This window comes from Octopus bimaculoides, chromosome 10 (genome assembly GCF_046866305.1).
Source record: "Octopus bimaculoides isolate indiv1 chromosome 10, ASM4686630v1, whole genome shotgun sequence".
In the NCBI taxonomy this organism is placed as follows: domain Eukaryota; kingdom Metazoa; phylum Mollusca; class Cephalopoda; order Octopoda; family Octopodidae; genus Octopus; species Octopus bimaculoides.
The window spans coordinates 49,441,353-49,456,201 of record NC_142937.1 but is presented as its reverse complement, the minus strand read 5'-3'; the positions used below and the strand labels follow the sequence as shown (position 1 = coordinate 49,456,201).

Below are 14,849 nucleotides of genomic sequence, written 5' to 3'. Positions count from 1 at the left end.
CTACAGATTTGCTGTCTTTACTTTCATTTTGCTAGACAAACAAGCAGACAGAATTTCAATTTTATATATATAGATAGAAGATACACATACATATATATATATATATATATATATATATATATATATATATATATATATATATATATACATAAATAAATAAATATGCATAAATAAATATATCATATATATCATGTATCTATATGTATGAATGTGTGTATGTATAAATTGTTTTTAATGTTAGAACTAGATGTACATAAACCTATAAATAATACCATGTAAATATTGGGTTGAGAAACTCTCTGCAAACCCTATGGATAATTTTCGACTTTTTCTATCCAAGGAAAATATACATAAGTTGGATTCTCCTTCAATTTCAACATATGAAGGTCCAACAGCCTTTGTTTCTATCTCTGATGTCTATGTCTGTTATGAGATTTTAATCCAGTTAATAATTTATAGGCAAGTTCACAGATTATACATACAAGAGGATTGTTATACTAAATGGTTGGCATGTTAAACTTTGTTTTTGCTTTTAATTCTTTAAGATGGTTGAATAACTTAATTTATAGTTTTTATGGTCTATAGCAAGTTAATCTGCATTCATTGTGATTCAGTGCAGTGTTTTTCTTTTCAAATGTGTCTGGTGGGAGCATTTTGTTGGTTTCAGGTTAGCTTTGAGCTTATCCTTGTATGTTAGCTATGGTTTTCATGCATTTCTTCTTCCATCATGGTGGAACGTTTGGAATTTTGAAATTTTGTTTTCATTTATTTCGATGACATGACCAATCCATCTTAATTGGGATTGCAAAAAGAAAGGATTCAATACCACTAATTTTATTTTTAAAGAATAGGTCCAATATTCAGAATTCTGTCATTCAGATTTATCCACAAATGGTTTAAAGACATTGCTTATGAATGACATCAAGCTGGTTGGGGAGTGATCAACTGGACACTCAAATTTCTGTTCTATAAAAGAGAGTAGAAAGTACTTTGGCTTGATAGACATTAATTTTAGTTTCTAATGAGAATCTCTGTTCAGATGATGGAGTTTACTGAAATCATTTGTATCTTTGTCTATACAGTTGACTATTTCATCATCAAGAGAGGCACCTGAGTTCACACTACAACCAAATATGTGAAGGTCTTTACATATTTCAGGTTGTATCATCAATAATGGTAAGAATGGTTGATTCAGATCTCTGGTTTACTTGGTGATGGATCTTACCTGGTGGACAGCATCAGTCTTTATAATGCTGATGGTCAGACCAAAACATTTATTTTCATTAGAGAAATGATTAATAAGCTCTTGTGTTTCTTTGATAGATTTTGCAACAAGTGCAGCATCGTCAGCAAGCAATAAGTCATGTATCATTACCACTTGGATAAATGCTTTGGCTTTAAAGTGCTGGGGACTGAAGAGACTGCCACAGATACAGAGCTGGAATTACAAATCTAAATCAAGATTGCCATAAGTATGGTTCAGCATGGCTGAATAAAAAAGTGCAAAAAGAATGTTTATCATTATCCATGTTGTATGGGAATGCTGCATCTTTTTTTATCAGCAACCGAACATCTGCATTGCTGTAATCAAACCAATCCTGATTTTTCCATATAGTGAAACCCAATACTTCTGAGTGAGTATTATAGTTAGAGATTCTGAGAGAAGTTTCATAGTGACTCAAAATCATCAGTTATCTACACTAAATCAAGAGAGACTTCAAACTGATCAGATAACACTTCCTTAATATGGATGAATTTCAATGGCAAAGCATTGATGTAATTTGGGATTGAGAAGTTGGTTATATGCTTCTTTTGAATATTGCAGAAGGAAGCTTTACTATTCAAAAGAGCATGATCTGAAAGACAACAAGTACTTTGCCAAGGAAAGTTTACATGCAACTACAGCCAAAGTTAAATGGCATCCTCATCTAAAAACATTGCCATTGACTACCTTGTCAATTCAAAGATGACAAAAATCTGTGATCACAGAAAGTTGAATTCCTGAGATGGTATATAATATTGTGGGATTCAAGTCCCTTGGTGTTTACTTCATTGATTTTTATACACACTTTTGTAGATGTAGAAATTGTATTACATGCACATATAGTGTCTTCTTTCTTTATTTTATAGCACTGGAAATTGTACCTGTTGCATACCAAACAATTGTTGGTCTATACAGCCAAATAATGTTTTCTGTTGGAGAATTAGTTGTAGTAGGCGTTGCTTACTGTACTCGGGAGTGGCACCTTCTCTGTCTTGTGATAGCTGTCTTCTCTTTCTTCCTTTTGTTCTCTATATTGTAAGTAGACTTTCTTTCTCACCAACGTCCCAGTTACTAACATAAAAATACAATTTAGTTACATTTTACACATCCAATAACATTCTCTATTCTGGTTAGTTATCACAGACAAAAGAAAAAGGGTGAGGGGAATGAAATTACAATTTCATTACATTCAAAGCTTACAAAACTTGGTGCCAGAACTGGTAGAATTAGTTTCTTCTTTGTCTCAGGAGGTACCAGGAGATATGAGACAAAGAAGGAACTAATTCTACTAAATTCTACACAATATAGCAGCTAAATAATTTATAGTAACTATTTACAGAAAGGGGGATTTGGTATAAGTGTTTCTAGAGAATACACTAGAGTATTCTACAATATTCAGAGGGAATACACCAGTAACAGTTTGGATTTGTTTGTGTTGTATAAGCAAAATAATAACACCCATTAATTATGCCTGAAGGTTTTCTTTTAATAGCATTTAATAGCAGTTATATCAGAATATGAAGAATTCATTGTGAGTAACACTAATGTATCATTAAAGACTGGGTCATTGAATGATGCCAATCATAACAGATCTATAGACAAACAATAATAACAGTTGTCTGAATGTGTAAGTGTAGAGTAACACTGAAGTGTTTCTTGAAGATTGGATCTTGACATTATCCCAGTTATAACACATTTATAGACTAACAATAAAGTCAGTCCCTACATTAGTATGTGTTAAGTGGTAGAATCAGTAGAGCAGCCATGGTTGAGTGGTTAAGAAGTCCAATTTATAAACAAGTGGTCCTGAATTAATTACACATTGGGCAAATATATAAAATGTAATAATTCTGAAGATAGTTAAGATTGATAAAAATCAAGCCCTGTGATACAGTAAAATTCAGAAAGAAGTATTCTTCTTTGACAAACTATAAAGAACTATAATCAAGATTTTTAAGCAGGTATACACACACAAATTTGGGGTAAGTTATTGATCAACTGTAATATTTGACTAGTATTTAGTTTATTGATTTTGACAAAAATAAAAGGCAAATTTGATCCTGGCAAGATTTGAACCCAAATCTTTAAGGGCACATTGATAAATACCACAATGCATATTGCCAGCTACTCTACCAATTCCATCAACTTTGTGCTGCTATACAATAATGATCATAATATTCTTTTCCATATTAAGTAAAATCTATTTTGAATAATGGCAATGATAATTACTAATTTACCATAACACACAGCAAGAAAAAAATTAGTAATTCTACTAAATTGTTGGTAAACAATATAGATATAAATATAGAACATGAAAATTACATTAAATATATGATCTGGCCACCTAGTCAGTAGGGTGACATCATTTGAAAGCTAAAAAGCAATGCAAAAAAGCACATTGGGACTAGTGATAGTGCATTGTCAACATCTTATACTCTGGTCAATACAGTGGCATGGTATGAATTATGTTAACATTGAGGGTAGGTATCTACAAAGCCCATTGTCTTATCTTTCATGTAATAACTTCTTTGTTCTAGTTAGGAATGAAATTGTAAGCTGCTCTGTCTATCCAAATTAAGCCACCATTTTATAAACATTTTCTGAGAGTACAACTGTTATTTTTTACCAACAGATTATTTTGAAAAATTCAATTGTATGCTTTTTTTCATAGTTAATTCATGCAAAGAAAAGCAGCAATATTTATAAGTCTACTGAAAATAGTGAAACTGAAGCAGGTTATGTTCAGTTTTAATTTTCATAATTCAATATCAACATATGAACTGCATAAGGAAGGGAGTTCCATTTCGTTGCATTTGTGGAAAGGAGTGATTATATAAAAAGAGCCAGCATGAAAATGGGTGTAGTTGCACATGACAATGTAGAGATCATCATCATCATCATCATTTAACATCCACTTTTGTGTGCTTGTATGGGGTTAAAGAAATTTATCAAGGCAGATTTTCTACAGCTGGATGCTTTCTGGTTACCAACCCTAAGCAGTTTCCAAGCAAGGTAATATTTCCCCATGGAAGGCTGAATATAGACAACATTATTTGTGTGACAATGATGCTCATGGTACATACAAGGGTACATACAAATACATATGCACATACACGTGCACACACACACACACACACACATGCATACATATATACATACATATGTGTGTGTGTGTGTATATATATATATATATATATATATATATATATATATATATATATATATATACATATGACTGGCTTCTTTCAGTTTCCATACCAAATCTATCCACAGGATTTGGGTCAGCCCAGGGCTATAGTAGAAGACAAGGTACCATGCAATGGAATTGAACCCAAGACCACTTGCAGAGCACATTTCGCTGGCTGGGCCTCTAGGCTAATCCGTTTGTTGCATCTCCTGAGGCAATGAGCCCGCATAACAGAGAACAATGAATTCACACTGCATGAGATGGCTGCAAAGAGCAACGTTTTACACCTTTGTATATATTGTAAATAAAACTAATGAAGAACCTATGTTTTGCCTAATACTTCTTTACTCAACTGCTGGAGCCTTAAGCAACATGAAGGATAAGAAATTAATGGGAGAAAGGTGATATTCAACCGATATCGAGAACCTTGCCTCCCATGATAAGACTTTTCAGAAGTTTAATTTCATGAGTTGAAAGTGGGGTATACAAGATTGTTTTCTTGATATGTTTAATAATTAGGTTCTTCTGGCATAGAAAGAGACAAGAGTGTCATGTTCACATTGAAAGGATGTTTCAGAGGCATCTGTTCATGGAAATTTAGGTCTGGTATAATGTTACATATGGTTGTTGATGATACATATGAGGATGGAAAATTATAGAAAGCAAAGTAATATAATCTGTAAAGGAGTATGTGTTAGAAACGATAACAGGAAGTTAAAGGCTTGGGTGTGTTGTAAGAAGTTTGCTTCCCAACCACATGGTTCTGGGTTCAGTCCCACTGTATGGCACCTTGAGCAGGCATCTTCTATTATAACCTTAGACCAACCAAAGCCTTGCCAGTGGATTTAGTAGACAGAAACTGAAAGAAGACCATTGTGTATATATATATATATATATATGTATCATCATCATCATCATTTAACGTCTGTTTTTTATGCTAGCATGAGTTGGATGGTTTAACTATATATATATATATATATATATATATATATATATATATATATATATATATATATATATATAATATTTGAATAAAAGAAGGGTAAAAATACTGCTTGCCAAAGATGAAAGTGAAAGCTTCAAAAGCCACCAATACTACAGTAAATATACACACGAGCAATGCAATGAATATCTTAAAAAATAGGCCTGCCTTCAGGATTGAATTTGAATGTAGTTTACATACCCCAATATCAATTGATTTCATGCTGTGCATGAGAAAACATGCTTTGCAATCATCAGTTGGAGATAGTAACATCTATTTCTAAAATATTCATTACGTCAACTCGTGTGCATTTCTAACTTTAAACATCCTGCTCCATTTAAAGAGAAAACTATTGTAAAGAATAAAAGTGCAAATATATAAAAGCATTATTACTGTTAAAAACAGATATTCATTGCATTGCTCGTGTGTATTTATCGTAGTATTGGTGGTTTTTGAAGCTTTCACTTTCATCTTTGGCAAGCAGTATTTTTACCCTTCTTTTATTCAGATACTTCATATCGTACCTGCTTAGATAGAAGTCTTGCTAGCCACTATATTATTACTGTTTACAACAGTAATAATACTTTTATATATATATAATATCTCGGAATCTAATTCTAATAGAATTAAGTGTGGTTTATCAATGTAATGTAATGACTAATACAGACGTCTCGCATTATGTATGTAGCTCCTCGACGTTTTAAGCACACTCGTAACTTTACTTACATATTTTTGATTTTTTTTTCATAAGCATGATTATTATTATTATTATTATTATTTCATCACATGATAGCTTTGTACCTTCTATTACCACTCATTTAGGTTAATAACCGTATCTTAATATGATACAATGCTATGGATGTTTATTTATTATATTTACAATCTTCGCTCAGTATATAAGTTTGTTTTCATAAGGAGTCATAATATATAATGAATTAATTGGATTCTCTCCCTTCCTCCTTTTCTGGTTTTCAGTTTGCTTTTTCTTTTTTTTCTTTTTTTTTTAACTTTATATTTCTCCATTTAACTACACTCCATTATGCCTTCTTCTAAAACTTTTAGTATAGCGTTCATAGCCTCTCTCCCTTAATAATACCCTGTCAACCAGTGTTCTTGTTTCTAGCGGTCATTTACTTGTCTATATAATGTTATAACTTGTACACAACCTTATCATTTAATGCATGTCTTGCTTTGGTATGTTGGTTACCTCATGATGAATTTATGTGCAATTTCAGCACCTCTTACCTCTTTGGAGTAGAGTGCACATATATTTTGAAACATGTAGGAATTAAAGGAACTTATTGATTATATGCGTTTTGCTCCATTTATTATTATTCTTTATATCTACTCAAAATACATCACTTTAACTTGGTATTTCTACCTATTAACCAGGTATGATATCCCAGTTTTCGTGTAATTTTTGCTACCCTGGTAACTATTAACATATTTTCATTATCAAAGTTTTTTCAACTGAGATAATATTAATATATACATAAATTAATATATAAGACCCGGCAAGCCAAGTGAGTTCGTTGTCAGTGCCCCTGGACTGGTTCTTGTGCGGGTGGCACATAAGATGCACCATTTTGAGCATGGCCGTTGCCAGTACCGCCTGACTGGCCTTCGTAGGATTTTCGAGCGAGATCATTACCAGTGCCCCTGGACTGGCTCTTGTGCGGGTGGCACATAAAAGACACCATTTTGAGCATGGCCGTTGCCAGTACCGCCTGACTGGCCTTCGTGCGGGTGACACGTAAAAGCACCCACTACACTCTCTGAGTGGTTGGCGTTAGGAAGGGCATCCAGATGTAGAAACTCTGCCAAATTAGATTGGAGCCTGGTGTTGCCATCCGGTTTCACCAGTCCTCAGTCAAATCGTCCAACCCATGCTAGCATGGAAAGCGGACATTAAACGATGATGATGATGATGATGATATATATATATATATATATATATATATATATATATATATATACATAAATTAATATATATATATATATATTTATATGTATATTTATGTATCAGTACTGGGCTTAAACTAATCAACCCCAGTACTATATTTTTAAGCCTGATACTTATTCTTTCAATCTCTTTTGTCAATCCAGTATGTTATGAAGACGTAAACGCACCAACACTGGTTGCCAAGTGTGGTGGGGGACAAACACAGGCACGAAGACATACACATGCACATATATATGCACGTGTGTGTGTGTGTTTGTCTTTGTGTCTGTGTTTGTCCCCATGACTGGCTTGATAACTTGTATTGGTGTGTTTACATTCTTGTTATCTAGTGGTTTGGCAGAATGAGACTGATAGAATAAGTGTCAGGTGTAAAAAAAAAACAAGTATTGAGGTCAATTAATTCAAGTAAATTCCTTGAGGCAGTGCCCCAGTATGGCCGCAGTTTAATGACTGAAAGAAGTAAAAAAAAAAAAGGAAATCTGATTTGCTAAGAGAGAGAGAGAGCTCTACAAACAGTTCAATGACATGATCTGACAGAAAACTTTTTAATCAAGAAATGAGAGATTGATATATAAAGCAGCCAACATGGCTTGGAGGATGTCATACCAGACACAGTAGAAAATAAATGTTCCCTGTAAGACTGGTAGCTTGGAGATTTACATACCAGATACAATCAAAGATGAATGTTGTCTGTAAGGTAGGCAGCTTAGCTTCTGGAATATTACACACTTAATAGATCAAGATTCACTTTCTAAACTGGACAGATACCAAACTGTCATAGCCCACGTTGTAATCATTTTCAACAAAGAAGACTGAGGTAAAATTTAATGATGTACCTTTTTCAAATAGACAACTTACCACCTGGTCTGGGAATCAAGCTCATAACTTTACAATCAAGAACCCAACACTCTTAGCAGATAGTCAATCATCTTAATATATCTTTAGAGTTGTTATGATTTATTAAGATCTTTCCAAAAACACTGTCTAGAAAAATTAATGTATCTAGAAATTACTAATTATCCCATTTTAGTAACTCACTCTGGAACAAGTTAAACAATCCATTCTCAACCAAGTGATTGATACACATTCTAGTCACTAAATTCTTATACAAATCAGTGATGACTGTCAGAGCAATTTCAAAAATAAACACGGCAAAAGACGTTTTTTTTCTCAGTAACACTCCAAATGTCATTCATGCTTATCACTTATATTATTAATCCATGCCTGTAGCTTAGTTAATCCGACTAATGAAAGAAAATTGATAGTTTCTAATGATGATTATGCCTGTCCAAGAATCTCTGTAGATGCTTTATCTTCAGTGCACATATCTGCATAAATGAAAATAGATTTATGAGATTCAAGAACACTTAGTCCTTGTACAAAATTAAAAGCAAGAAAAGCTACATGTTTTTGATATAAAGAACAAAAGTCGATGATGGTCAGCCATGTGCAATACAAGTCCGTGAGGAGATTAGTGAGAGTCTCCCTCTCAAGTAGTAGCCAGACAGGGGCTGTTAAAGGGGAGGCAGACCTGTCATGATTTGCTTGAGGACTGTGCAGGAGGCTGTGACTGATTATGGGCCTGTTTTTTGATGCAGGGCTTGTGACTGTGATGGGTGGAGATCTCTTGTTACTTGTAGAAACCAGGAGGAACTAAGATTAAGGTAAAGATAAAATCCCAACAAAGTCTTACATATTTGTTCCACATAAAGTTTCCTAGTACATACCAAATTTAAGACATTGTGATTAGTTCTTCTAAAGATTTCTACTTCTACTTCTATGAATAGAGTAAGCATTAGTAATTCATTATGCATGATGCTTTATAGAAGTCTTGCTAAACAGCAGAAATATGTATGTAATTTTAGTAGATGATGATGATGATGACCACTACTGCTGCTACCCCTCATCATTATCATCCATTATCTTCTGCTCATCATCTTCAATAAACAGAATCGATGATAACCACATCATATACTTCCAATCCATCCTTATATAAGGGCTTCTTTCTCTTTTTGTTTTCAAGTGGTTTTGATGAATCTCCCCGATGGCTAATTTCAATAGGGAAGCAAGACAAAGCTGAAGCCATTCTTGGAAAAATAGCCAAGAGAAATAAAAAGGAGTTTTATGTGATGCTTACAGAAAAAACATGTAATAAAGAAGCTGTTGCAGTGAATGGTAGTTTTAGAGATTTATTTAAATCAAGAATTCTTTTATATCGAGCTTTTAATGTGTTTTTCAACTGGTAAGTATTTTGAACACTAGTTCTCAATCACTTTTGTTTTGGGAAATATAGGAGATTAAAAAATAAGTTACTGGCCTACTTCACAAGGAAAAGTTACTAAAATTTCTAGGAATATAACTAAAAACAAGAAGTGAATCACAAACCTTGTGTGTGTTTACAGGCTTTAAAATGGCTCTCTGAATATATATGATTTCTATAAAACAAAATTATAAATAACAAGTGTTTCAAGACACTCAAAGGTTATGAATTTTCAGTATTTAAAATCCAGGTGTACTTAGATATTCTTTGTGACACTCTAGTGCACTGCGACACATATAAGGGGGTGTTGAAAAGTGCCTGACTTTAAGGTCATTGTGGAAGGCCTGGCTGGAGGCTCAACCTTTCAAGTCCTTTTACAGGGCTTATAAAAACTGAAGGACTGCTGCAATAAGTGTGTGAATCTGAGAGAGAAATATGTTGAATAAAATCAAAATTAACCGATCCTCCTGTATTTTCTTTTACCTAAAGTCAGGAACTTCTCAGCACTTCCTTATATGTGCATCACAGCACGCTGTTTGGGAACCTCTGATTTCAGAGAATATTTCGTTCTTTGACACAACTTTTTATTTTAAAATCTTAGCTGTTGCAGAAAATAATTTAAAAATTTAGTTGAAGTTTTTTTGAAAAATAATAATGTTTTTTTTTTTTTAATTTTACACAAATCAAAGAACTTGTAGAAGAATGGTTTCATGTTGTGTGACGTTCAGGTTAAAGTCAGTTCTGATGGGATAGATCTGTAATCAAAAATGTTCCAACTGTAAAATTCTTAGGCATTTTTCGTAGACATGGTGTATCTAGAACTACAATATCAAATGTGTGTTTACTTTTTGAAAATAGTAAGATGTGTTTTGAGGTAGATTGGGCTGCTATTTCTTGCTGATTGAGCAACCATGCAGAAGTTTTTAAATTGGCACATGAGTAGTTCAGATGCTACTACTGGTTTCAGTAGTTTATTAGTATTTTTTTCTATCAACTATGAAAGGCTTTTGTGTGTGATTAGTTACACATTCTTTATTGACTGTTCACAATTTTATGTAGGTTGTATGTGAAGATAAAGACTGAGCTAAAATTTTATTGAGCTTTAAAATATTTCACTTTCCCATTTTGTTTATATTTGTGAGTGACCTGCCAATAAATAAGTGAGACAGCATTAAACAAATGTAACAGTGAGATAATATAAAAGTCAAGCAAAGTATTTAAATTACTGCATATGGTTAATATGCATTACTTTACACTACAGGTTGTGCCTTTCATTAATTATGACATAAACATGTTGCATAAGAAAGTGCTGAGACAAGTGACATAGATTCCCATAAATGCCTTAGTGGCACTCTGGCCCAAGATTGTATTTGCTAGCTTTTATAGAATCATCAATCTTCGGCGATACTGTTTGATGAGAAAACTCATGCAATTTGTTTTAAGTTTGTTGCATCAGTCATAAGTCAGTCAGGGCTGATTAGTCGAGCTTTACTCACGTAGACTTTAATATCGTTTATGGCAACACTTATCATTAATATCTTTTATGGCAACACTTATCATTAGGTCATGGTTCTGGACTGGAAAAATTTTAGAGATATGGTTCAAAACTCAGCAGGGGCTTCCCTACAAGGTAAATTAGTACAAGGTACCAATACAATTTGAACTCACAATACAGAGAGTCATAATTAAATACTGTTTGGTACTTTAGCTGATGCTCTATTGTTTTGGTACCTACATTATTATTTTGGGACAGCATAGCAATACCAACAATGTTATTTCTAAAGTTGGCAGAATGCCGTAAGTCTTGTGAAAGCCAAAACCCAGTTATATGGATCCTATTATTTGACTGGTCCTTTATTTTATTGACTTCAGAAAGATTAAAATAAAGTTAACCTTGATAAGATCCTAGTTCCCAATGTAAAGACATGTAATTAAATGCTACAAAATATTTTGTCCAACAACCTACTGAATAAAAGTTTCTTATTAAGCATACTGTCTAGTTGTGTAGATCAAAGTGTTTTTCAACTGTCCCTGATATATTACTGGAACTTGTTTTGTTGATGCCAAATATTTAAAAACTGTCTTAGATATGGTTTATATAATAGAATTTTGTAATCCATGATAGCTTTGACGGAATTCATATGACAAAATTTTGAGATCCCTTACAATTTTGGCAGGATTCATATGACATAACTGCAAATTCCATTACAGTTTTGGTGAAATTTTATTTTAGAGAATTCTGAGATCCATTATAGTTTTGCTCTTATATATCCCAACAGCATAAACTATCAAGTTACACTTTAGTTTCATGTTCAGCCACATTCCACAAATGAGATGGTCTCTCTTTTGTCATTACTGTTGTTGTTTTATACCAAGTCTGCACTGATTAAGCGGTCAATGATGAAAATCATTCCAGAACCATCCTATTTTTTTTTATATATTTTTATTCATTTATTAATTTTTATAGGCAATGAACTACATTATTCAATGTAACCTTTTATTTTGAAGATTAAAGTTTAATTAAGTAGTTAGTTACCATTCCCTTGTGACACCTTATTTCTTTTTACCAAATTTGTTGCCAAGGGCAATTAGAACCATATATAACTTACATCACAGTACCTATCATAAAAAACGCTTTATTTAGCCAAAAATGCTGGCACCTTAAAACCTTTTTGTTACTAAATTTCTATTAAAATTCACTGCCTTTGTTTGAATTTATTTTGGAAATAATGAAATAACTTAACCATTGTTAAACTGGTGTTTGGAACATAAAGTAACATGAAATTTTTATGGAAGATTTATATTTTCAAAACAAGAATTTGTATCAACCAGCTATGGGTGGCCTTAGGCAGACTCTTCAAAATGATGCCAATAATGACAATAACAATGACAACAACAATGACAAAAACCATGACCATGATCATGATCATGATTGTGATGATCAGGAGAATTGTTGATGACTTTTCTAACATGCTTATATCTGAACTGTAATGTTAATGTTTATTTGTATCCATACTGCTTGTTTTCAGGACAGCTGTCAACACAGTGTATTATGGTTTAGTGTTTGGGTCAGCATCTCTGGCAGGAAATTTGTTTGTGAGTACTTCCTTGATGGCAGCTGTCGAACTAGCCTCATATGTAGTACTGATTTTTCTTCTGAAAAAAACGGGCAGGAAACCACTATACAGTTCATCAATAATTTTGGCAGGAATTGCTTGCTTTACATCAGGATTTGTAAAAATTTGGGCAGCAGGTAAGTATGACAGCTTTTTGAAAGTCTTTTGTGAATAGTGTTTGGTATCACATGTATTGAAACAAATTTAATAATTAGGATATCATATGAAGAATTAATCTTTAGCTTGTTCTTTACTAGCACTGTATAGTGAAACTAGCAGAAGGCAATGGTTAGCTGTGCTATTAACACTGTACTTTGAAATTAGCAGGAGACAGTATCTAGAAATGAAACTAACATAGTACTGTGATCCTAGCAGAAGTCAATGTTTAGCAGTGTTACTAGTACTGTACCGTGAAATTAGAAGTAGTGATGGCACAGGTCACTTATTTCCATATAGGCACTATGGACACAAGGATGGCTATATGGCTAAGAAATTTGCCTTACAGTCATGAGATCTCAAGTTCAATTCCACTGTGAAGTATCTTGTTCGTATGTCTTCTGCCATGGCTTTGGATTAACAAAGACCTTGTGAACCTTTGTACCTGGCTTTCGTTGACATGGAGAAAGCCTTTGACAAGGTCCTCCAATCCCTTATCTGGTGGTCAATGAGGAAACTAAGGATAGGTGAATGGTTAGTGAGAGCTGTGCGAGCCATGTACAAGGACGCTGTCAGTAAGGTGAGGGTTGGCAACGAGCACAGTGAAGAATTCCAGGTAGAGGTAGGGGTCCACTAAGGTTCAGTCCTCAGCACCCTCCTATTTATCATAGCCCTCCAGACAATAACAGAGGAATTCAAGACAGGTTGCCCCTGGGAGATCCTCTATGCTGATGACCTTGCTCTAATTGCTGAGTCACTATCAGAACTAGAGGAGAAGTTTCAGGTGTAGAAGCAAGGATTAGAATCGAAGGGCCTTAGAGTCAACCTAGCTAAAACCAAAGTCCTAATAAGTAGAAAGGTAGACAAATCACAAACCCCTTCAGGTAGATGGCCCTGTTCGATCTGTAGAAAAGGCATAGGTAGAAACTCTATAAGATGTACCCAGTGTAAGCTATGGACACATAAAAGGTGCAGCAATATCAAAGGAAGGCTAACTAGGAAGATAGTTTTTGTATGTGGCAGATGCTCAGCAGCAATAAACACTGAAAATGTGCAGAGAACAAATTCTGCCACATTCCAGGGAGAAAAACTAGACGTAGTTGATAGCCTCCGTTACCTAGGTGACCAAGTCAGTAGCGGAGGAGGGTGCGCTGAAAGTGTAACTGCTAGAATAAGAATAGCCTGAGCAAAGTTCAGAGAACTCTTACCTCTGCTGGTGACAAAGGGCCTCCCACTCAGAGTAAAAGGCAGACTGTATAACGCATGTGCACAAACAACATGGGCCATGACTGCTGAGGACATGCATAAGCTCGCAAGGAATGAAGCCAATATGCTCTGATGGATGTGTAATGTCAGTGTGCATACTCGACATAGTGTAAGTACCTTCAGAGAAAAGTTGGACCTAAGAAGCATCAGTTGTGGTGTGCAAGAGAGACGATTGCGCTGGTATGGTCATTTGGGGAGAGTGGATGAGAATAGCTGTATGAAAAAGTGTCACAGTCTAGCGGTTGAGGGTACCTGTGGAAGAGGTAGACCCAGGAAGACCTGGGATGAGGTCGTGAAGCATGACCTTCGAACATTAGGCTTCACCGAGGCAATGACTAGAAATATGCTGTGTGTGAGAAAACCCGGCAAGACAAGTGAGACCATAGCCTGTGGCCTTTACCAGGGGTGTAGCCAGCCCACTTATGTGTACCTTTCCTTCTTTGGACACAAAACCCTGCTTACGAAGACCTGTTGAGGCAAGTGAAACTTAAATCGAAACTGAACCAAATTCGATGACTGGCACGCATGCCAACCTTCCTTCATTGGACACTAAACTCAGCTTACGAAGACCTGTTGGGGCAAGTGAGATTGAAACTGAACCAAATTTGATGACTGGCACTGGTGCCAGTGGAGCGCTAACAGCACCATCCAAGTG

At 34.4% G+C, this 14,849-nt stretch overlaps 1 protein-coding gene across 3 annotated transcripts in view; it reads left to right on the top strand.

Annotated features, from left to right (window-relative positions):
- LOC106882190 (organic cation transporter protein) overlaps positions 1 to 14,849 on the top strand; it is a 114,705-nt gene that overhangs the window by 54,077 nt on the left and 45,779 nt on the right. For 2 of the 3 annotated variants that reach the window (XM_052971175.2, XM_052971174.2), the window contains exons 5-7: positions 2,131 to 2,299; positions 9,420 to 9,638; positions 12,686 to 12,909. In XM_052971175.2, coding sequence (XP_052827135.1) covers positions 2,131 to 2,299; positions 9,420 to 9,638; positions 12,686 to 12,909 — 612 coding nt within the window. The remainder of the gene's footprint in view (positions 1 to 2,130; positions 2,300 to 9,419; positions 9,639 to 12,685; positions 12,910 to 14,849) is intronic. The other variant, XM_052971177.2, reaches the window with a different exon arrangement.